This window comes from Corvus cornix, chromosome 2 (assembly GCF_000738735.6).
Source record: "Corvus cornix cornix isolate S_Up_H32 chromosome 2, ASM73873v5, whole genome shotgun sequence".
NCBI classification, from domain to species: domain Eukaryota; kingdom Metazoa; phylum Chordata; class Aves; order Passeriformes; family Corvidae; genus Corvus; species Corvus cornix.
Window position 1 is genome coordinate 52,104,483 of NC_046333.1, and position 25,525 is coordinate 52,130,007.

At 35.7% G+C, this 25,525-nt stretch overlaps 1 protein-coding gene across 1 annotated transcript in view; it reads left to right on the forward strand.

The window, feature by feature from the left end:
* Nucleotides 1-2,875: 2,875 nt before the first annotated feature.
* The window catches only part of THSD7A (thrombospondin type 1 domain containing 7A), a 207,111-nt gene continuing 184,461 nt past the window's right edge, over nucleotides 2,876-25,525 (forward strand). The window contains exons 1-2 of the mRNA XM_039569406.1: nucleotides 2,876-2,953; nucleotides 8,391-8,739. Of these exons, the coding sequence (XP_039425340.1) occupies nucleotides 2,876-2,953; nucleotides 8,391-8,739 (427 nt within the window). The remainder of the gene's footprint in view (nucleotides 2,954-8,390; nucleotides 8,740-25,525) is intronic.

Consider the following 25,525-nt stretch of genomic DNA (forward strand, 5'->3'; position numbering starts at 1 on the left):
CGTATACTGCAGAGAGTGTAAAGATGCAAATGTCAGTTATTTAGACCAAGGTTAGTTTAGAGTCTCATGGGAAAAACCTGTGGAAGCACCAGAGCTCCCACTAACAGTTAATTAGAAAGCTTTTATCCCATTTTCAGATGTGCAAATGTAATAGTGATTGGAGAAAACTGGCTATGTTGTCTTTTGTGATCATAGGGAAGAACAATGATGCCAATTTTATGAATGTTTTTCCCATCCTGAAAAGTGTCACATCACCTTAAGCTTGGTTTGATCCACTTTAATGAGGCTCTAGTTTTAATGCTAATGCCGATAATTTAGAAAACTTTTTTCATCAGCACACAGAATGCATCAAATGCATTGTGATGTGTATGTAGAAAATTCAGTTATATGTGGTTGTGGTATCAGCTATCTTGATGCACAGGTTTGGCTACTTGCTTTCTTTTTGCCATAGAAATATTGGTGCAATGAAATGGAAGCAAGGATGATGCTCAGCAGAAAAGGAGGAAGAAAAGGCAGCACTTCAGAGAATGGGAGGTTTTGTTAACATAGCTCAGCATTTTGCAACTAGTCTGTGTGGTTTGAAATTGTAACTTTTGTTCATTAATATGCACTTAGAATTTGTTAACTTTGTGTTCTTCCTTATTCAGATTTGCTTCTTGCATTGTAGTTTGCTCCAGAGTTGACTTCAGTGAGTGACCTATAATTTTTAATAGTAAGACTGATCAGTAGGAACAGATTTGCCTTCCACATCCTAGTTAAAGCAACTACCATATAATGGAAGTATGACAAAACATACTTGTGAAGTTTTAGATAATATTAGAGAGGGAGGGATTTATTTTGAGATATTATCTTTAGTGCTGTAACTTTAATTATAACCTAAGATTCTGCAAATTATTATTAATGACATAATGGGGTTCTATCTTAGGGCTTAGTTAGTTAGCAAATCCCCACTGAACCTTGATTATTAATTCAGAATGCTTTAAATCTCACCTCATCTTACCCTGTGTCTGAATGGTGTGAGATACACTAATCAGTTTACTGAAGTAATACTCCTCTTGTTTATCGATCTGTTGAAGCCAGCACAAAACACATAGCTGTACTTTTGGCCTACTAAATTAGGACTCTTAAGAAGTTAACAAATTATTAAAAGCTATTTCCACCTATATTGTGTTTGTCGCTACTACTGAGTGTGCATTTCTGGAAACCACTAAATGTATTGATTAAGTTAAAAAAAGCTGCACCAATGAAACAACAACTCACTAAAGAAATCAACCTTGTTTAATTTTCTTATTAATCTTTATTACTTAACTAATTTGAGAATTGATAACAGAATGTTTGAGTGATTTATGGCCTGAAAAAGAAGACCAGCATTTCCCTCCTTGAAAATCGAAATTGGCTTGTCAGACGTGTAGATGAAGGATGATCAATCAATAGGATTTTAATAAGAAAAAGGTTTAAAATTGACTGAAGGTGGCTTTTGTTTATGGTGATTCGGTATGTGCATATTACTAAGCTCTCCCTGGAGAGGATTTTCAAAGACAATGGGCACTGATTTTCTTTGTTTATTTCATTCTCTTTCTGTTCCCCTTGCCAGGGATTTCAGTACTTACCTCTCCATTGTGTCTTTGAAATCTCCCTGCCTGCTTTTCAGGTCCTGTCAATAATTTTACTTATTTGTATTTCCAACTATGAGTTTTAACCCCTATTTTTTTCCAATATGCCTGTTGTCTAGATAAACATTTAGATTCAGCCTAAGTTCATGCTAGACATGGGGGCTAGCTGTTCCCATTGATTTAAGGAACTCAAATTTCAAAAGTACACACATACATTGGAGGAATAGAGTTGACTTGGAAAGACGCATTAAATGCTGTATTTTGGTTACCTCTTGGAAAATCTAGTATAATGGGCTTGGAGTTAAAAACTGGTTCTAAATGGCAGTTAGGGTCAACTGGGTTGGTTTGTTTTCTCCACTAGTGAAGTCCCTATTGGGCTTTCTGAAACTGATATAACGAAAGTTAGATTAAAATAGGTCCATTCTGTGTGCAGTCTTATTCACATACCTATACAAACTGTAGAGCCACATCAAATGCATTAAAAGAGTAAACAGTGGATAGCACAGCCACACAATTTCTGGTTGTCACTACTTCCTTGAAGTTTTTTTCTCCAGTTAGGTTTCTTATCCTGATTTCAGCCTGTTTTCTTGGCTCTTCCTATCACTGTTTTCCAAGCATTCTATCCTAGTGACTTAGAAGCCACTTATGTTCCACTTTTGCACACAAATTTTATTTGCCCTCAGCACTCTGTAAGCAAGTGCATCCTCGTACCACAGTTACAGAGGAGGTTCTAGTTTGTGCAGACTTCTCTTTGGAGTTTATGATGAGAAGAGCACACTGATCATTCCCAGCACAAGTGAAGTTCAAGTTTCTTTCCCAAAACAGGGGTTACCAAAAGCTTTTAAGTGAAAAAATCACCATTTTTCTCATGTGGTTTTTTTTCCATTTTATTAACACAGAAAGGGTCACGGAGTCAGTTTTGATCTTCTCAATCAGTTCTCATCTTTGGATAGGATCTTCTTCATGTGGTTTGCATTGAAGCCAGTGTAATCTGGGCAGAAAGAACAATGTTTATTCACAGAGTTTAAAGCCATAAAGTAAAATTAGGCAATTTAATCTGATCTTTTTCAGTTCTTGGACCATTACATTTCACAATGATATTGATCTATTTAGCCCAGCAGCCTTTTGGCTACATTATCAAATCAAAACTAACACTTGAAAACAAAAATTGTAAATACACTTTTTCATCATGTATCTTTATCCAAAACTGGGTGTCCTCCTGGATAAATTCATTGATTTCTTACTTGAATTCCTCTAGCTTGATGTCCCAGCAAGCAGTTCTAGATATACTTCCTGGCTGTATCTCAGTGTGCTCTCCTTATGAAGAATACTTGTTTACTGTGAGTGTTTCATGCCAAGGATGTCGATTTTGTTACCTACAATTGAAAAACCACCCCATACCAATGAAAGAATGGCTAGGAAAATGTCTAGATATGAAATAGATTAAAAACCAAACACCACCCTTCCTCCCCCAATATAATCAAACAATAAAAAGAAAACCTTAAAAAAAGATAAATCAGTCCAAGAATTGCTATCTTACCTAAATAAAAGCAAAGCATTTATAAAGTCATAACTAGATGAAGAGATATTTCTAATCATTCATGTCAGTAGAATCTTCATTAATTTTTCAAAAATAACTTTTTCTTGTAGCAATTTTTTGTAGTAATCAGGAAACAATGAAGAGTTTAAGTGCACATTATTAATATACTCTAGCTGCTTTGTACATGTGATGCTTTCTTCTGTGCAGCTCAAACACATAACCCTGAAATTTCCTAATTTTTTCTTCAAATCCATGACCTAAAAGAATGAAACAAATTTAAGAGACAGGCATCATGAAACCTCTAATGTTTGCAAAAACAGTTATTCTGGGAAAACTGTGAATAATTGCACAACTTGTATAAAAGAGGCTGGGGTGGTTTGTTTATTTTAAAAATTGCGAGCTTACAAAGAGGATGTGACATAAAAACCCTGAAAGGATAAAATCAAGGCCTCTTACCTGCTATGAAAGAAAAAGAAATCCATAATAGTTTATTATGACATGGTCGAGTGTGACACCTAGAGGCCATGTATTTAGGATGCCTAAATAATAACTTCAGCTGCAAGTTTTGCACAGCACGTGTAATTTTGGACTTAAAGACTGGAGCTGTCATATTTTGAAAAACTAACTTTTTTTTTTTTTTCAGATTTTTCATGTTTAGCATATTTTTGTGGCTTCCCTGACTGGGGTCCTTAGCATAGATATGAAGAAAAAGAAGAGATTGTTTCTGAGTCTGGTAAAGAATTCTTAAGATTAAGAGAGCCCCGTGCAGCTTATTCCATCCTGAAGTACTCAATATCTAGTAAAGTTCTTGCAGGTCCCATATGAAGAGAATTATTACAATATACTTGTGACTGTAATAAAATATCCTCATGAAAGTCAGGCTCTCACAAAATGCAGAACTAGAATTTTTGGCCCGTGAGTTTGTAAGGGAATGAAGAGAACAAAAGCTTCTTTTAACTGTTATGAGAATTATTTAGGTCGTGGATCTTACAAGGAAACAGACATGTAAGGGAATATATTTCACCTTTCTAAATTCTCTAAAAGTTGGGGGTGCAACCGCATCACTACATCCCATGAAATGGATATTTCCAAGGGCATCCTACCTCATATGGCAACAGAACAAGATCAGCATGTTATAAATTTACAAAGCTTCTCAGAAATATTTGGTACTCTATTATCCAGTGGGCATTGGCTATAATAAACTCATTGTAACCGTAGAGCTAAATGAATAGGAGATAGGTGATTTATTTGTCTTGGCAATATTTGTCATTTTCATACCTAAGAGAAGGGGAAAAGTCTTGGAGAGCAATCAAAACTAGCACGGTTTAGATGAAGAAGACTTTGACTTTTCTACACAATAAATAAAACATTTTTCACTCTTTAGAATTTGGGCTATTCTACTACTCATTCTGTATTTTTTATGCTAGTCTAGTACTCATGCAGCACAGATGGTTTAGCAGGGTACAGTTATAGAGTTTGTAAAACATCTTCTATAGATCTACAAAAATGGACTGAAACTTCCCTAAAGGTTTGGCATAACCAGTGTGAATTGAAGGCAGATGAAAGTGATTCTGAACACAGTTCTTTGTCGTGTATTGCTTACTCTAGCAACAAATGTGCCATATATATATAGTAGCCTCTGCATGCTCTTAGCTCTTACTATATGTAGAAATACAACATCATCAGGGTATAAGATAATATGATCCTGAACCTTTTATTCATGGCATTTCATAAAGAGAAGGGTGCTAGCATGGGACTGCCTGGTAGCAGAGGAATACCGCCAGGTTGATTGTGTATATATCTTATTATTTCTCTTTCCGTAAAATAAAAGGTATTTCATGCTTATTTTGTCATCCTCTAACTTTTTAATGCTAGGAAATGTGAGCAAAGTTATTACAATATTTCATGGCTAACTCTATGTCATTTCATAAAGGTCTTTGAGGTTAGTTATACTTTTTGCAGAAAAATGAAAAGGTGCTAAGTTGTCAGTGTTTTGTGTGAGTAGTTTACAGACTTCTTGTAGCTGTTGTGCCTCAAATAAAATAATTATGATTATTTAGTTTGGAAAAGATCTTTAGGATCATGGAATTCAGCCACTAACCTGACTCTTCCAAGTCCACCACTAAATCATATCCCCAAGTGCCAACTCTACATCTAAATAAATAACTGTGTCTGCTGAGGCTCCCATGTTGGTGCTCTAAGGGACAACGATGACATATTAAGTTTGTGATATGGATACTAATGTCAATCATAGTTTATTTCTATGCTTTGTATAGAGGCTTCTTCTCAGAAATACTTAACCATTTCTTTGGGAATGTCTAAGCCATGAACAACTGATAAATTACGATTGTTAAGTATATATTAAAAGTTGGGCTGGAAATAGTGGTTGCATTGTTAACTGGAGGGAAGTCCCGTGTTCACCGCGGCAAATAGGAGAGGGTAATAGGGCTTCAGACACACCACAGTGGAAATGGCTAACAACAGCTTTCCCAGAAAGGCATGCTGATGGCAACTGAAACTTCCAATCAGGATATATTCCCTCTTTTGTTACAGAGGTCTAATTCCTGCAGTTAGGTTGATGAGGTTGGTGTTGGTGTCTGTGTCTTCAGGCACCAGCCTACTTTTTGGCCTGGGGTATCACTGTCCTTTCCCTGTCTTGAGTAAAAGATGAGTGCATGTACTGCATAAGTGACTTAGTGTGTCCCAAAACCAGCTCTTCAGAGATCCTTTTTTTTTTTTTTCCCCAGACACAAAAATACTTTTGCATAATAAATATTTCTTCCATTTTGTCTCTGTGACCTATTTCTGAACAGTTTTATTTCATTATATCTTCTGACAAAAAAAAAATGGTGGAATTATTCTTTTGTAGTTCATTGATTTTGTGACTGAAAAAATGGTAAAACCATGAAAAGTAGTGTGAAGATATTTTACTTTAATAATCTATATTTTACTGGTTTTGAAGTATGTGTTCCTATAGCTGCATAAATATAAGAAAATATTTGAGTGTTTGTGTACGTGTGCTTACCCTCTGTCATGATGCTGCTTTGTTCTGCTGTCAAAACCCACTTTGATTCATTGTGCCAACTACATGGATGATCTGTTCCCTGATGATGTTTCCAGATGATCTGAGTCACGTACAAAATATTCTCAGAGGCTTTCTTTATACATTCATAAAAAATTCTAGGTAGAATCCATTGTATTTAATAACTCTGAAAAGGGTGCCTTTTCCCCTAGTCTCTCTATAGACTTGACTCTTCCTCTGGTGCATAGCTCTGGCTAAAAAGTCAACATTTTTACTCTTAATTTTTCAAAGGAATATATAAGCTACATATGTTTTAAGTATGCAAGTCAATTCAGCTATTGTCATACATTTCCTGAGGTTCTTAAAACATCTTTAAGCCCTCAGATTCTTAATCCTGTTTTTCATAAATTATGAAGCTGGCATTATTTTTATTATGTTGAATATTCTTAACTCAGCCTGTTAAATACTATGTGTGTGATTAACTTAACTGCAAATGTAGCTGTAAAATTGATGTAAATCAATGAACTCAGAAAAAATTTTGTTTTAAAAGTGTTCTCTCTAGTTCAAAGCAAAGGCTGAAGGGGAAACTATGCTTTCTAAAGTGAATACAGTATGATGTAGCAGAAGTGAATAAAATGTACCTCCTGAAGTGCTTTTAGCTGAGGGTACAAGTTCTGGATCAGGATGCTATAAATTTGTTAAGATCATGGCTTTCTATGTATCCCTTATCAACCTATAATCTCCTGATTGTTGCCTGTTTTTCAACAGCTGAGGAACAGTAATCCACACTTGCTTATCTCTCTTAATCACAGCCTCATGGTGCTATAGCTCCCTGAGCCTTTAATTCCCTCTTAGAGGCGTAACAGAGTGGAAAGTAAACAAAGACGAATTTGCAACCTTCAACATTGCTAATTTGCTCTGATGTCAGAATATTTAAACAGGCAAGGACTTGGGAATTATTTGATCACAACTGATTTTAATCTAATGCATGTGAAAAGGCTGAGTCTGGGAAGGTTGTGCAAAATGACAGGCGTCCCAAGAGAGGTTGACTGAAGGTTTCTTCTTTAAACAACAATAGCTCCATCATTTTTCAACTCTGGGTCCTGTGCTCTTACTGTGGGGGGTTTTTTTGGGTTTTTTTTTTTTTTTTTTTGTTTTTTTTTTTTTATTTTTAATGTAACTTTCTGAATATGATATTGGTTTCCTTGAAAATTCCTCATTTGCTTCCCAGTTTATGGGTGTCAGAAATCCAATCTTTAGGCTTGTTATAGTGTCTGTTCACTGCGTAGTGGGTGGGAGAGATAAAGATCCCTATTTGAAAGGCTTTGTCTCTCTCCACATTTTTGTAGCATCTTGACAGCCTAATGTATCCTGCATACTTTCATATGTAAAATGATTGATAACTTGATCTTCAAATTATTTCAAATTACACAGTTGACATTTATGCATGTATATATGTGTACATACTTTCTGGATAAGAAAGGATGTTATCTTGTGTTATATATTACGTGCACACTTTATCTACCACAGAAGTGGTGTGCTTACACATACATACACATTATCATACACACATATTCATCTGTCGTCATAGCAGATAGCTATATGCCATTACCTGAAGCACATTTGATAAATATATGCAAGACAAGGTAGTGGTTTTTTTTTTTTTTAATTTTTTCTACATTTTCTTCTATTTCCCTTCATAAGGTCTTAATTGTCTGTTTAAAGCATGTGTAATCACTTTTTTTTTTTGTTGTTTACAAAATGGTTAATGCAGCATACATAGGATTATCAGGACAAATGTCTGATGCTCTCTTAATTGTTATATATTGTTCTGTTTATATCTGTTCTGGTTGAATGACTTGTGTTTCTGAAGCATGTCTGATGATGATTTCTTCTTTTCTTATTAGTATGTATCATTTGGGATATTCCAGGGAGAGATGTGTCTGGGAAGCCAGCCTTTTGCAGTCACTCTCTGCACTGAGATTACAGCACTGGGCTATTTGTGTTTCTCCTCATCCCTGTTTCTCTCTGTCTCTCACTCTCTCCAGCTGGTGTAAATGACTGCTGCTGCCTCCCAGAGCAAGATAACCTGCTCAGTCAGCTGGAGCCCCCTGCGGACAGCTGTCTCGCTTTTAGCTGATGGAAAACTGCTATAAGCGCTGAATGGAAGAGCGTGGAGCAGCGACCATACCAGCACGAGGAGCTGCTGCAGTAGCAGCAGCAAGAGCGAGCGAGGACTCTATTGTTCCCTGGTGTTAAACAGTTTTTTCTTTTCAACTGCCATGCACAGCAGCGGGAGAGAGGTTTCCAGTCCCTTTCTCCCCGTGAGGAAATTCTGAAGAGGGGAGGATCGTTTGAAGAAGGTTTCGTGGAGGTGCTGCGGGTTTTGGACGCAGCAGCAGGCTGCTGGAGGCATGGGGTGAGCGAGGGGAGCGCTTCTCTCTGCCGTGGTCCAGGGGTGCCTGCTCGGTGCGTGGGAGTTCTCGTGCTTCTGCTGCTGGGAACCTGGGATGCTCATGCACAAAGTGAATTTCAAACTTCATCAGTGTATTTGTGGAAGACCGGTAAGTAAGGATGCTGTGATAACACAACAGCAGCGTGTTGAGTTTTTGTTGTAAGTAATAACCTTTTTGTGTGCTTTGTGTATGTGGAGGGAGAAAGTTAATCTAAATAACTAATGTTTGCTGGCAGGATTGCAGGGGGAAAATAGGTCATCTTACAGGATTCTACCATCCAAGCAAATATTGTAATTAAAAAACTCCACATTTGTGACTCTGTGCCACTGTTACTGGGATCTCTTATATATTTTCTGTGTCTTCTGAGGTTTTTCATTTTGTTCAGCAGCTCTGTGCTGTACATAAAGATCAGAGTATTAGTGCCTGTCCACAATGAGAAGGAGCAATGATTACAATTGGAGTCAGTATCATTAAAAGTCCTCTAAACATATTGAATTTTCACAAAGAAAGATGTGGTTCAGCATGTCTAATCTTTGTGTCCTGTGCTGACGTGTAATATATTCAGTGTGGTAATTGATGGGAAGTTGGGTTTGTTAAATTTAGGTTTGTTCCACAGAATATAGGACACATGAAAGCTAATGATGGATTAGGTAAAATTATCTAAGTGATGCCAGATCTCATAACCAAAGAGCTAAAGGCAAATAGGGTATGTGGATTCAGCACTAAAGTAGATGGATAATTTCCCCTACTTTGATCCTAATGAGTTACGTGTCTGTTTTAAAGATTGCATAGTCATAACAGTGCTTCAACCTTAACTCTGCATCAAAAATCAGCGGGGAATTTTCCTGTGTCTATTAATATATTGCATTAATTCAGGATTTAAGCAGTGATGAATATGTGCATTTTAGTTGTCTTGATACAGTTTTAGTTCCTATGTAAGTAGAGTCAAACTCTCATTTAGGAAACTTAAAAATTTCAGACTGGGAAATATTTCACATTAGCTTTGGCAGTTAGCTTCGTTTCCTGTATGTTGCCAGGAATAAAACAGTCCAAAAAGTAGTAGTTTTGTTTAAAAACTGATTTTCCATTAAAGAATAATACAATAATAAGAGAGATAAATCATTTGTCTGAAAAACAACTTTGAGAAGACAGTCTCTTTCCTGGATGGAGGGACCCAGCCTTCTGCCACAGAAGCAGATCAATTTACAATTACAGTGATATCCTGAATTTTTTAAGAGGCTTCATCTATCCAGCAGCTCAGAGAGGAGATTAAAAGGAAATTCATTTAAACAAGAAGACAAGCTTTCCAATAACACTAGAAAGAGAAATCTGAAGAACGGAAAATCCTTTGCAACTTTCACTTCTGACTGAAAGATGAGTTACACAATGACAGTGACCCTTTTTTTCCTTTTAAACCATTGACAAACTAAAAACAGTTTCCAGTTCCATTACAGATTTATAAATGTTCAACACACGCTTAAAAAGAGATAATATATGTGCACAGGTTTATACAAAGGCACAGTAATAATATCACATTTTCATAAAGCATTTCACATTTACTCTTAAGTTGCTAGGCATCAGCAATATAAACCCTCCAGCATCTTATTATGTCTCCATTTAACAGTGTAATAGATTGTATTTAAAAATGTTAAAATAGTAACATAATTTGAGGATGATAATAATAATTCTAGTGAGCTACTACTTAAGAACACGTGCAGTCAGTTTGCTATGGACTTAACTCCACTTACTTTGCACATAGTACACGTGCTCTGAAGTCATGTCAGTTAATCCAGCAAGAAGGAAACTGTGTTAGCTTTTGTCTTCTCCCCCTTTTCTCCCTTCCTGGCAAAGACTGCTCTTAAGGAACTTTTGTGTAGAACAGGTATGATCCAATTACATTGCCCAATGAAGAGCTAATTCTTCTCTTCAGCTTTCCTTCTGTGACCACTCTTGTCTGCTTTGCCTACAGTAAGAAATATTGCAGCCATAACATCAGTGATTAGATGAAAACATGATGAAATACAACTAATGAAAAACAAGAGTGGCTCTTTTCAAATGATGAGTGACAAGATGCAGTGAATAAGACACTGCATCTGTGTTTGGCTCCAAATTAAATTTTTTGCAATCTCTTTCTTAGCTATGTATTGAATTATTTTATTGTCCCCCTTCCACTTGTGGGATGATCTAGAAAGTGAACTGGGAAAATTCCTGGTCAGTGGTCTGAAGATGTATAGTGTCCAGCAAAAGCGTCATATGGAAAAACAAAACTGAACAGTAGTGAGATCATGCAATTCAGATGACATTTTTCTTCTTCTGTGAAGGAGAGAGGTCAGGGGAATGTGTGTCTGAGACTTTGTCTAGGCAATCAGCTTGATTATATGCCTTTTGGGACTTCTTATGTCCAGTTTTTAAGAACCATGCTATTTTTGTATTGAATTTAGTCTCTCATCAGCTTTTGTAAGTGCTGTTCATGACTTGCATCTGTCTTGTTTTTATTTCTAAAGGTTTTTGAAATAATGTCTTGGTGTATGCTACTCTGTGTCTTCTATACTGGTTTACTGCATTATGTTTTCTTAAGGATGCCCTTGACAATAATCTAAAATGGTTATGAGGGTTGAGTTGAGGCATGCTTTCTTCTATAGAATAATAGGTTGGTTTTTTTTTTAATGAGGTTTGAAGGGTTTTTTTGTTATGTTTCATTGGAAAGAGAGGAGTGTTCTAATTCAAATTTCAAGTGTTTGCTTCCAGTACATGAAAAGCTCTCAGGGGACATGATTTCCTGTTTACTACCATCCTCCATCTACTACCATAAAAATCTGAGGTTATTGCAATACTCAGTTTAACCATTTGGGGGTTTAATTATCTTTGATTCAGCATGGGCAATGTTGTGAATAATCTGCTTTGAGCAGGGAGGTTGAGCTAAAAGTTATCTCCAGAGGTCCCTTCTAATCTTCACTCATCCTGTGATATGGGTGCCATCAGCAAGTAATTTTTACTTCTCCAACTGAAACTGCTTTGAAGTTTGGCTTTCGCTACTTTTTTTGATCTCTTGAGAGAATGGGTATTTGGTGTTCTGCTGTGCTTAATGGACCTTCAGAGTTTTGAATGGCATTTAAACGAACAGAGTTGATTATAGTTGCAAGTGATTAAACTGGGTTTCTGACCAAAACTTCTCATTCCATCCTGTGCAGACCTGGTGTATGCATTTTATTCAGGCAGAACACAGCTGGTTCATTTTGTGTGGTCACTGGGAAAGCCATTTTGGTTTTTTAACATAAAATAAAGCAAAGTGATGAAACAGCAAGATTCCCAGAGTTGAGTCATGCTGTGTATCTGCTTGATGACCGAGCTAGAAAACAACAGCTTTTAGCAACTCATGGAAGAGAAGTTGTGGTACTGAGGATTGGTGATTATATCGATGTGAGGTTGACACACACTGTGAAGTGTTGAACTTTTTATGTTGAAAAGAATTTTTAATGACATGTTTTGTTCATGAGTAATTTCCTTTGCAATGAGCAGTTGTTTTCTTCAGGTTCTACACTGCTACATTGAACTTCTTTGAGTTCCTTAAATGCTATTTTTATTCTACCTGAACTTTTATGATTAACTTTAGAATTTTACTGGATATTATTGAATTGTATCTGAGGGGAATTTGTCAAGAATGGAGCCAGGCTCTTCTCAGTGTTGCCAAGAAATAAAACAAGAGGCAATGGGCAGAAACCGATGCACAGGAAGTTCCACCTGAATACGAGGAAGAATTTCTTTACCGTGCAGGTGACCAATCACTGGAACTGATTGTCCAGAGAGGTTGTGGAGTCCCTCTCACTGGAGATATTCCAGGACTGTTGAGATGCAATCATGTACCAAGTGCTCTGGGAATACCCTGTTTGGGCAGGGAGGTTGGACCAGATGACCCAGTGAGGTCCTGTCCAACCTGACCCGTTCTGTGATTTTCATGTTCAAAGACACCTTATAACCGTGTGATATTGCCCCCCACGGGCTAAGATATTGATGTCTCTGTAAGTTTTGCAGAGAACAATGTGATGACTGCTGATTCCTAAATGAAGACACCCATAAAGTTTTCATTTTTTTTCACTTTACATGAAGATGCATGTTTTTCTTCATCTGTCATTTCATCATGCAGGACATATATTTACCATTTCTTTATGCAACTGACTAAGCATAGGTGTTTCTTGCCCCATAAGAAGTCTCTTTTACTGCATTCGACCCTCTCCTTTTTTTTTTTTTGTTAAATGAACTGACATGCTGATTTGTGATGTGCTGCCAGTGTTGGATGTAATGCCTGCCTACAGTTACTAAGATATATATAGAGATTATATATATGTATAATATGCTGGTTAATCACTGAAGAATGCACAAAATCAACAAGATTCTAGCACATTAAAGTTGGATCTTCCAACAGCTTGAAGTAGTGCACATTACACCTTTGAAGTGGTAGAGGTAGGGTTGGATTAATGTCTCTGGAATAAAAAAAGTCCTAAGAAAAAAATCCAGATTGCAGTGCCTTTTCTATCATTATCTGTTTTAAAGACTGTTGATCAGATCTCAGATAGTAGAGATAGATATAGCTGTACAGAATTATTTGAGATATCTGCAAATGTTGGTACCAAGACTTCGTCTTTGTTATAACAATTGCAGCTGGACATTTTCCCTTCCTTTTAACATGGGTAGAACTTGAAATAGGATTTCTGTGGGTAACAGTGCTGTTTTAACATTAAAATGGAAAGAGAAAAAAGTCATTGTTTCCTGAAGAGAATGATTAAGTATCTATATTTTCCTGCTTTTGTTGTGTCTCCTAGATGAGAATTGGGCCTTAGACGATAACTTGTTCAACCTTTGATGCAGTCAAGAATCAGAGGAAAGGCAATAATATCTGTGTAGGCAACATACAGAAGATCATAGGCACTTTTGGGGTAGTGGAGGCCTGGAGTGAAACCAGCAGGCCAGGTGTTTTCCACTGGAGCCAGAGAGTGTTGCAAATTCTGCAGTCCAAGAGCTCTCTGTAATCACTTTCTGATCTTTTTCAGGCAACACCATCTGTATGTGATTTATCCTTGTTCCATGGCCTTGGGAAGAGGGCTACACAAGGGCCTCCTGCTTCCAAAGCCTATAAACAAATGTTTTCTGTTTCAAGGTGTTACTCTAGGATTTTGTAACCAAATCACACTTCACTACTTGATATGAAATTGGGTCTCAACGTTTCTCTGATTTTCAGCCTCTTGGTTTCCTCCTTATGCAGAGAGAGGAACAAACACAACATCAGTACCATTGCATCCTTGTCAGGTTTTACATTCTAAGGGCCAAATCTATTTTGAAAATAGTTTGGATCCACAAATGGAATTTTCAACAGTTATGAAATTCCTCTTCTAACATCTTTGTTGCCTAAAACCCATAAAATCACTGAATAAAAAGTCTTTAAATTATTTTCCCTATGTATGACCCTAGGACTGTCCTATTTTCAGTGCACTGAGTGTTCCCATCTGATATTAATGCCTGAGGAGAACAGAAGTCCTTCCTAGGACTGGCAGTCCAGCAGGCATTTCAAAATGTACCTAAATACACACTGACAGGAATTATCAGAAGGGAAAAAGGGAGAGAGAAGAATTACCTAACCAGACCTCTGATTAAAGCCCTTACATTTTCAAGAGCTGTGTCATCTTGTTTGTTGGAGCTGTTCCATTACATTGGCAAAATTTACCCATTTGGTTTAGTATTTTTTTTCCTTTCTTTTTTTTTTTTTTTTCTCTCTCCAAATGGGAGTAAAGACTTTTTGCAGTAATTGCACCTTGAGACTGGAGACAGATAAGCCTGTGTCAGTAACTAGGAAACTCCTGATTTTAAAGAGATTATGAAGAAATGATCTGAAGAGGAGGATTAGATGCTAGGGAAAATCCTAAATGAGAAAAAGATGTTTTATCTTGAGGCCTAACTGTCATGAAGAGAATTCACATATGATGATGAAAGAGGGCAATGAGGACCTCTTCAAGGGAAAATAAAGCCCTAGTTATGGCATGGTGAACTTCAGCTGGTGCCTGCACATCCTTGAGGAGAGAGGTCTTTCAAGATTTTTAAACTGTCATTGATTGTAAAAGGTGGTTTTGGGGATTCATCTTTTTGATTCTCTGGTCTTCAGTTACAGAATAAGATAAAAGGAATATTAATAAAAATTGTATTTCATCACCTTTTCAAAGAATAAAAATTATTCAAGCAAAACGTGCTAAAGAAACATTACTGTTAAATATAAATGATCCTCTAGGATAGAATGTGATTGTGTTGGTTACACATACACTGCATATATTCATATTAATTAGGATTTATCACTTTTATTACATTCTGTTATGTGCATCTAAGCAATCTCACTCTTTGCTGTTGTCTCCCAGTTAAATCTGACTTTTATGTAGTCAAATGGGGCTTGTTTATCTGGGTCTTGAATAAGGAAATATTCATTTTCATTAAGCATGTTCATCACTGTTGCTCTTTGCCCTCATTTATAAAATATCCTTTCAGATTTTTTATTCAAAAGAAATTTTGCAAAACATGTATTAAGTCTTTGACTAATGCAAAAGACTTGTAGTTCAGCCTGGCAACAAAATATTTGGCAGAGTTGCAGAAAATGGTTGCTTTAAGGAAATTATTTATAAATGTTGTTTAGTATTCTGTCCTTAGTTAACAAAATCAAAGTAAATATTTAAATGTTTGGATAAAAATGTTGTGCTGTGAAATTCTTTTTCTTATGCAGTTATTTTGCCATATTTGAAGTAGGAAAACAGAAAAAAATGTGACTTGTATTATAAACCTCTAGTTAAGATAAACAAGTACTATATGCTAGGGTAATGGTTGATTTCACTTGTAGGATGGCATTTTGAAGCTGTCAGAAAAGTGGAAAATGGTAGTTGGTAACGTTGTACTGGTAGCAGAGGATGTCTCGATTGTTTTTAGCAAGTGCCCTGAAGTGCTTTTGCTAACTGGATCAGCTGAATCCCTCAGCTCATTGGGGATGCTGGGATAGGAGAATGCCTCAAAAGCTATGGGTTGTTTTATTCTGCAGGCTGGTAACCAGTCTTGAATTAATTCAGGTTTTTTAAGACCTTATAGACCAGGGTTTAACTTTACAGTTCCCTATTTCACTTTATGTTGCTGTAATTTTTTTATCCTGCTTTCCCACTCTGTTATTCAGATAACAGAATATCTTTTAACACAATAACTCCAGATTTAGCAGAAAGCCCAATTCCCATAATATAAAGCACAGTATTATCAAAGACAAGTAGGAATCAATATTTTGAGTTAAAACTTGCTATAGTATAAATTAAACTTTGTATAGTGAGAAAGTAATTTCTGGGGTGAAGGACAATGCATACATTTATCCTGTTTATTGAAGTTTGCATCCTGGATTCACATGTCTTTTTTTCTTTTTCTTCTTCTGTGGTCTGTTCACAAGCAAGTCCTCTCTTTGTAACAGGGTGGAGAGACCCTTTTTCTAGATGCATGACCAGTCAAAATCTGTTTCTCTTTCTTAGCCTAGTGAAAGTGAAAAAAGTGGTGGGTTCCTTAGGTAAGATATGTTAAAATTCTCGGTAACAGAAGTTTAAGATCTGGTGGGTTTGCATAGCGCGTCAGAAAAAGCAATGGGCTGACAGAGCCTACAATGGGAGGCAGCAGTAGCATTGACTTGGGTTCTATTTATGGATTCTTCTTTCTTTTTATGTCTATTTCTGTCTAGTAAGGCAGAAAAAAATACGTGGAGTTACTAAAGTAATGGAAGAATTAGAAGAGAGAACCATATACAGAAATCCTAAAAATTCATATTATTGGGTAAAAGTTTTCCTAAATAATCACAATTAAAATAACTGTATTATGTGGCTATCAAAACTTAGTCAAATGAAAGTTAATGTAAGCAGTTTTGTTACCACCAGCACAAATTATTGTCCCCTAGGAAATCCCATTGCTTTCCATTTTCATATGAATGCTGTACAGTGTTAAACTTATCAGTGTCTGGGATTTCACACAAAATCCAGGAGCCATTTATTGGAGCAATCAGCATGTTCCCAGCATTAAGTAGGACTGTGATTTTTTTTTTTTTTTTGTGCTGCTGATATTGCTCAAAGTCATCAGTAGACCACAATAGCTGGAGGTTTTTTTAAATTGCTTCTGTACTTTGTGACCATTGCCAAGATTGTTTTGGTGATTTTATGTCTGTGGAATAGAGAAGGAAAATCTGGTGTGTTTGCATGGATTGAGGGGAGAAGTGCCATTAGATGCAGCCTTTATTGACTCTCAAACTGAGGTTTTCTTGTGTGATCCCTTGTGAATGATGTTGCTGGAAAGCAAACTTTCAAATGTCCAAATACCAGTAAGAGTTTTCCATAGATATTTTGAGGGGGAAAGAGATTATGTGACTTTTCCTCGCAGTCTGTTTGTATTATATAAAGTGAGTTTGAGGGTATTGGAAAGTGTTTCTGATGTGATGAGACAAACATTTTTAAGGTTGATGCCATCTGCTAATCCAATGAGAAATTTCTTAATGAGAGACATTATTACTTTCTACCTCCTGTATTATGCAAAATGAAATGTTTTTATTCATGAACAATAGTATAACTCTCCTTATGTGTTCTGGGGAATAGCTATTTTACCGCTGAGCCATTAGAGAAATAAAGAATAGAACAGAGAGAGATTGTTTTATAATGACTTGTGTTTGTGCAGTGCCCAGAACAGTTGAATTATCTTCATTTGCTGGTGCTCCTGTGTACCACAGCTTTATACAAAACAACATAATTAAGACTTGTTAAAGATGCTGTTTACAAAGATACAAAGATAAATTATTAACATTCTAAAGGAGCATCCAAATAACATCAAGTGCCAAAAGTAGTTCAAATAGCTGATCTCAAGATGCCATACTAGAGGATACTGGAGGAGGGAATTATTTTCATAGGAAAAGAGTGTTGTAAAAAACCTTGGAAAGTAAATTCTGTGTGATAGTTCCAAAATGCATTTGCAAGTAGCAAAACTCTTGTTTTGAATTTTATGTAGATGTGTTTCATTATCCTAAAAGAGCACTTGTGTTATGTAAAATTTTGCTTGTTTTGCAGTGTTCTGCTGGTGGTTTAATCAAGTATACATTGTGAGGAATTTTGTTCCATTTTATTCTGCTTGACTTAATTTTCTTGTGGTTTTCGGTCAAAATAATTCCTGGATTAGAGGAATAGGGTGGAGAAAGAAGGGAAAAAGCTGTTAAGGTAGTCATAAGACTGCTACAACTTGCAACAGGGAACATAAACCTTATTTGCTGGATCTTGAATACAGTCTCAGCTCTGCACATGGTTTGCAGTGGTGGCACTGGGAATCTGCTCATCTATGAAGTGCCATTTACCTGAATACAGTTTTCTGTAGGTCTGTGCAAAGACAAAACAGAAGAAACTTTGAGTCTTAGGATTTTTGGTATAGTTATTAGACAGTACTCAAGGAACCAATGCTTTAGCACAGTTGTAGTACTTGGCATATACAAGCAAAAATGGATATAGTGGAGAAGACCAGGACACTTGAGAGAAAGGAAGAAAGAAGTTGACATGAGTGGAGAATACAAACATGAAGAGCATGGGGCAAGAAACCAGCAGGGGTTTTTTTCTGTTGAAATCAAATATTTAAAATAGATTGTGAGGTAGAAAAAACTCAGGGGGCTGAGGGAAGGGGAAAATTCCTGTATGAACAGATATGGAAATTTTCAAACTAACACGAATTTTCTAATGAATCAGTCTGGAAGCTATTTTCATGCAATGTTTCCAACAATACACTTAACTCTGTGTGCATGTTTGCATGTGTGATGTGTACAGCATACTGTCGAACACTGCTGTATGGTTCCAATGGAACTACTTTAAAATAAATAAAATAATACGTTATCTAAGTTGTCTTCTTCTTCCTGACTAGAACAGTGCCACAGCTTGAATTTGTGGTCATATCTAATGAAATGTTGGGAGTTTTTTTTCTATACCACTAACTCCTTTTTAGAAATTCCACCTTCATGGCTGCTGAGCTTGCTATTTTTAAGAGGCATACTTTGAAGGTTGTCATTGAAACTACTTTTTTTTTTTTGCCTGTTTATTTGTTTGTTTTCATAATCCTAAATGAAGTTCAGTCAGCATTGCTTTTTAGATGGTAGCATTGGAAAGACTGACTTGTTCCTGTAAGATGTGCTTGGTGCCATGCAGGAGATAATGAAAGGAAGTGGATGAAGAGTGATAAAGTGACAGAACATGCAAGGAAGATTTGTAGTCCTTAACTTGACGTGGATGAATGACTTATGGCTCTCCATATTTCAACTTGATATATGAATGCCAACACCCTGGGAGTAGTTTGGGTACCTGAACCATAAAGCCAGGAAATTCAGGTTATTTTCTGTGCTTTACTTCACATCTTTGTAGGGATCTGCAGGAGAATGTTATGGTCTGTGCTGTAAAAACTCTGAAACTCCACACAGTGCGTATCACGACAGATTTGTATAGGTGATTTATATATTCACTAGAGATAAGCGCTTTTTTTTCTTACCCTCTGTGTTAAATATATTTTAAAAGCTTTATGGAGGAAATCCAGATGATGAGTATATGTACTGATTATGACTGAATCTTGATTCTTTTGTCACAGTACAGATTTGAGCTATTCTACCGGATATACTGCCAGTTACATGTGATGGAAGTAACTCTAAAATTGTGACTTAGTTGTATAACTATAGTACAACTTGTTTTTTGAGATAGTATCACTTTTGTATTTTTCTTATCTTGACTCTGCAAGATGTTCATTTACTGCTCTGAGGATGTGATACAGCGAATGCCCTCTCTTGAAGTCACTGAATTTTGTGGATTACATGCTTCATAGTTTCTTCTGAACAGTATACTGCTTAGTTTTTCTCTTAACAGGAAAGTAAGAGTCTTTAAGGGTCAGGGTCCGCAGAAGCCAAAATTGAGTAGTAAAGATCTGACTTTTTGGATGCAGAAGTAGGTATTTAAAATAGGTGTGTTTTGCTAAAGCCTCACATATAAAAGGAAACTGATTATTAGAAATGGAGTGACAATTCAGTGAACTAAAAATTACTGCCATGCATGCAGAACAAAGTCTCTCAAAATAACAATCTGTTGCTTACATAATGTCTTCATCACTCTCATTTAAGAAATAGGCTTCCCCCTATTGATGAGAGTGTTATTATGAGACTACAAAGAGACAAACCAGTGAACAAGTGTCTCAGAGGAAATGACATGTTGTAACTGTTCACATATAGATGCTATTATTTGGTGTAAGCCATTTTAAGAAAGACAGTAGATAATTTGCTCACAAAATAGCTTATGTATCTTTTAGAGAGGTTGTATATGTGCCTTCTGAACTTGCTGTTTTAGTAAACTAAAGGAACTCTTCAGTATATAAGCCCATAATTTTCTAAGTATGTTGTTCCTTGGACAGTAACACACTGTTATCCAGAAAGTTGTTTATTATTATTAGTAGTAGTATTAATTATTCTATGTGTGGAATACAGTCTGCATATAATCCTGTGAGAGTGATGAGTAGCACTACTAGAGGGAGGTGTTTATTAACAAAACATGGGTTTAAGGAGAAGTTGAGATGAAGAAAAGGTGCAACTTAATTAAAGAGAAAATATTATAAGGAAGAGCAAAGAATTAGTTTTCAGTCTTGTCATGCCTATATTAGTTGCTAATGCAATTCAGTGTTGCAATTTCTCCTCCTTTTAGGACATTCATCACATTTTATGCAAATGTTACCAGAGAGAGTTATTTTGGAAAGAAAAGACAAAATATATTAGGAAGCCATAAAAAAAGATACCCTGCTTTCTGTATAATGAATCAGGTTATACAATGCCTTTTTGTTAACTGGTTTTTTTCATTGTTGTAAAAAACAAACAAGCTATCATTAGCTAAGGCTTATTAAATCTTCAGAATGTTATTACAGTAGTTTAATCTAGTCAGACATATCTGGAAAAAACAACCTCAAATATAAAAATTGAAATGTAGACCATAAAAGATACCATGTCAAATTAAAAAATATATAAATCTTTTGTGTTCTATCACTTCACCTGTGTCTGGAGCTAAGAGGCACAGAGTTCACAGATTTTGCTGCAATTGGTTATAAAGGAGGAGTCCACTTTTGGTTTTGAATTTTTAAAGTAAAGATGAAGAGGACTCCGTGAAGATAGAAATTCATTAAGAAAGGCAAAGACTTTTTGGAGAATATGTTCTGTTCAGGGTGGTTTACTGTTCCACACTGTATGTCTCAGAGCACACGGGAACTTCTAATGAAAAAGTAATACAGTTCATTAATGTGGAAAAACTTCTGAAAGTAGCTACAGTCTCACAGCATTCTGGGAATTAGTTTGAACATAATTGGTTGGATGTCAATATTAAAAAGCACTCTAATGAAAAAGAAAATGCTCAAGCTAAGATAGTTTGCTGCTTCTGATGAAAAATTTAATGAGGCTGAATAATTAACCCCTTCTCTCTTCTTTCCTCTCATACTGCCATGTCTTTCCCAATTTCTGCTTTACATTTATTGTAAATATTTTAAGCAGTGGAGTTTCTATCACTGTAATAGAAAGACTACACTATTGTCTGTATGTCACACTATAGCTAGTTTCCTTTTTTTTTTGTAATCTTTTTTACCTTCATGGCTAGAGTACTCAAGTAGACTGTTTGTCAGTTGTCATGCCCCTCAGCTATGGCTTAGCTGAACTGTACTTCGTGAAGTCTAATCTTTCCTGATAAATCCACTGACTAGTGTTGCACCAAGCAGCACAGGCTCTGCCATTTACATAATGGTTACTCTAATTGGGTTAATGTGACTTCTAACCTCAGATTGAGAATTACTTCCTTCTGAAATGTGATCATTGCCCAAATACATACACTTTCCAGTCACTGAGTTGACTCCTAATCACTTATTTAATAAAGTTATGAAGCACATGGGAGTTTTTTCATGAAGAACCTATTTATTAAAAAAAAGCAACATGACAACCAAGAAGAACAAAACAATACACACAAACAGAAAAGACACAAAACCACGTTGTGGACATTTTCTTCTGATATCTGAGTTGTCATCAGTTTGATATGATATGCATTGTTTTCTTAAATATATGGAATTCTATGAGAAGTAAAGATAGATGAGAAATGAAACATATAGACTAGTTCTTTAAACACAGTAAGTTTTTGTACGCTGCAGAGGTTTTACTGACTTTTCAAATCGATCATCTACAATTACTGTTTTTCCTTTTTTTTGGGTACATATGATAGTTTTTAGGTCTTCATCCCAGTTCCTCACATGGCTTGTTATTAGCACTTCCATATCTTACCCCTCTTTTGTTTCTGTGGGCTACTGGATGCTGTATGAGATGTTTGTCCCTGTGACCTGGATCTGTTTTACCTGCCTGTTCAACAACTGCTCAGTATCCTGGAGAGGAAACATATTTTTACTGCCATTGGCCTCTACCTCCATCAAGAAATAGTGGTTCATCCCTTTTGTCATGTTGTGTTAATGCACTTCCAAAGAGAAGGATGATCTACGAAGATGGTCTTATTTTTCTCATGCTGTCAATATCTAAAAATTTTTATCAAAGATGAATTGAAGTTAGAAGACAAAGCCTGAACCAGCTGGGTGCTTTTGTTAGTGATATTCTAGATCTGTGTAAGTTACAAGCCCTGAATATCAGGCACATCATGATGGCAATGCAAAACTGGATTTTAATATTCAGCTACACTCCGTAGAGACATTTGGTGCTTCAGAAGGCTGCTGTTCTTTAGAGCCTGCGGCCTCGAAGATAACCTGGAATGCCAGATAAGGAAATTGATAAAGCTGTCAGTGGTTTGCTGTGCTCTACTTGTCAGGCTATGAGCCACCTCGTCACATGGAATACTCATGATATCATCCAGCAGATGACATTGAGAGACCACAACTTTTTCCTCGCTTCCTAAGAAAGTGAGAAACTTTTAGTGTAAGCTTAATAAACAAAATATGACACATATCTATACAATATCTTAACAGGAATTTTTGCTTTTTACCTAATTCCATTTCATTCAACAACTCTGTGATTTTTTTTTTTTTTTCTTCTTTTCATCATGGTAAAGAGAGAGGTAAATTTGAATCTTTCTAGCACGAAGTTTAGTTCAGCTAATTAACTGTTGCAATAACAGTGTACATCTGTTTGATTTTTCCATTGGGAAGATAAAATTTTGGGATCCAACCTTATATGCATTTAGATCCTGTGAATTTAGTGTATCTTCAAGGTAACACTGCAAGTGCTCATCATTTTTTACTGGATACTAAAGGAGAAAATAGTCTCCATGAGATGCTCCTAGATTTTTTTTTTTGCATTTTAATTTATATTTTTTTAATAAAAATTCATTTTTCTTCTTTAATATGTATTTTGTAGTATCACTTTCTTTGTGCAGCTCGGTACACTGAAACTTCCTTTGTTAAATCCTTTAAATTTTAAGATAGATCACAATGATGGGGCATTCCCCATCATGGAGACGTCCTTAAACTTTCTTTTTTTCTGTCCTGTTGGAATTACACCTAACTTTTCAGAAGCTCATGCACTTTCATTTTCTTTTCAATTTTATTTAAAGGAATATGTCTTAGTTGCTGTTGCTGACACAATATCCATTCAAACAAAATGCCCAGTGCCAATTGTCTTGTGTTTAAACAACTATGTACAAATCCACTTTAAAAAAAAAAAAAAAAGCTATAAGGTGTGTTTTGATCTTATTTCATTTTCAGAAGATTCTTAGCTATTAGATAGATTAGCCTATATGCTTTAGTTAAGGAATAATACCTAATCCTTGAATCGGAAGGAGTGGGAAGTAGAAGATGAAATTGTGTTATGTGACACTTTGTTTCCTCTTGGTTTGGAAGAATTTTTAGAAGAGGCTGCTCCCTTATCCTTCAGAAATATGGGTGCCTGTTAGAATTTATTCTGAGCATAATGCCAATGTAGCTTTATCAAGCAGACCTGGTAAGAAAACAAATATATGAGTTTTAGATTAATATAATATATTCTAGCATCATTTAAGTTTTCAGTTGTAATGAAGTAATTTTGGGGGTGATGGGGAGGTTTTAATGTAGATTTTTGATAATTCTAATAGTTACTGTACATTTGTAGTTGATGGTTCTTATTTAGTTCTTCTATTTTATGTGCACAGCCCATTTCTGTCTCCTTTTTGCTTCTACCAAGAAAAATGTTCTACGGAGTTGAAGTAATGGAAAATGCTACTTGCTCATGTGATTCTTACCCCCTCTGAGGTGCTTTGGTTTTTATTTATTTATTTTTATTTATTTTATTTTTTTATCATTATTTATTTTATTTTGTGGGGAAAATTAAAATAATAATAATAATAAAAAAATCAAATTTCAGTGCAGTGTGGGTAAGAAAGAATTTACTCCTTGCAATAAGAAGTCCCTGTGAATTAAATTTTTCAAGTATAATACCCATCATTTTGAAATCTGGTAAATGAGTACCCTTGGCTTGGCTGTTGGCAATGATTTGTATCTAAATAAGCTTTTCATAGCTATTACATTTTCAAAGCAGAGAATGTTATGTGTGTTTAAAAATAACTGGTATCAAGAAGAGTTTCAGAATGAGAACATACTGCTTAAAAACATTTGTAAAGGAAAAGCTTTCAAACTGAAATTTACTTCATGGTAGCCATTTATGAGATAGGCAGTTCAGTATGATTCCAAGCTTCTGCTTTTTTCTGCCTTGATAATAATGCATCAATCTGCGCTGCTGGTAAAGATACAGAAATTGATCCCAGCAGCACAGAACCAACGCCCATTTTAATTTTAAAGGTCATGCTTGTGCAATGCCTTTTGATGAATTAGTAATTAAGTCATTATTTTTTGATAATTTTGGTTAGCCTTTGTTTTTGTGAAGTATTAAGATGATTTTATTTTTCCAATTTAGTATCCTTATGTAGCTTTTCAGTACAATTTGGGAAGGTAAACAGTCTTTCTACTTCAGGGATGTAATGAATGTAAAAGCATTCTTCCAGCTCTAAGACTGCCTGCAGTTTCAATGCCATCCAACTCTTCACACTAGCTAACAAGATAATTTTGTAGTTTATTTACAAACAGGAAATTGGGTAAGGCGTTTTGAAATGTAATATTTATTCTCTGCCTAGTGCAATTAAGAGTTTCTTTGCATATTATTAGTCTATTTTATTGTTACTTATGTGCTTGTAAGAACATATTTCACAAGCACAATCTGATGCTTCCGTGTTTTAGAATATTCCTGAATACTTTGTGGTGATTCTAAGTAGATTCTTGGAAATGACTTTATCATTGTAGTGATGCTACAGAATTACTTAATGTAGTTTTCATTGCAGAAAGGTCTTTGCTGTCTGTTTCTCAGTATCAGGATTTCTGACATCCTGACAGATTATTGTAACTCAGCAGATGGTCTTAGTTTACTGATTAAAGATCAAGTGTCAGACTAAAATTTGGCGTTTATCTGCTTCATTCTTAGCCATGGACTAGTAGTGGGGCAGATGGATTCACCCTGTTTAGTGAAGGTGCCATAAAGAGTGCTCTTTGGAACAGGAAAAGTTGCTGTGAAATACAGCTTGTGCTGCTGACACTTTGGATTGTTGTACTTGAGTTCTGATGTCTTTAAAATCCTCATTTATGAAAAAGACAATTTCATTCCACTTCTTACAAAACCCTTTACAATTTTCAAAGGGAGGTCAACTAACTAACCTCAAGTAAGGAAAAATGAGCACCTGAGCACAAATAAGGAAACATATATTTGAATTTTGCAATAAATATATTAAATAAGGAAATTCTTTCATGTGGGTTTTCAACTTAATTGCATATTATGTAACATTTTTATTGC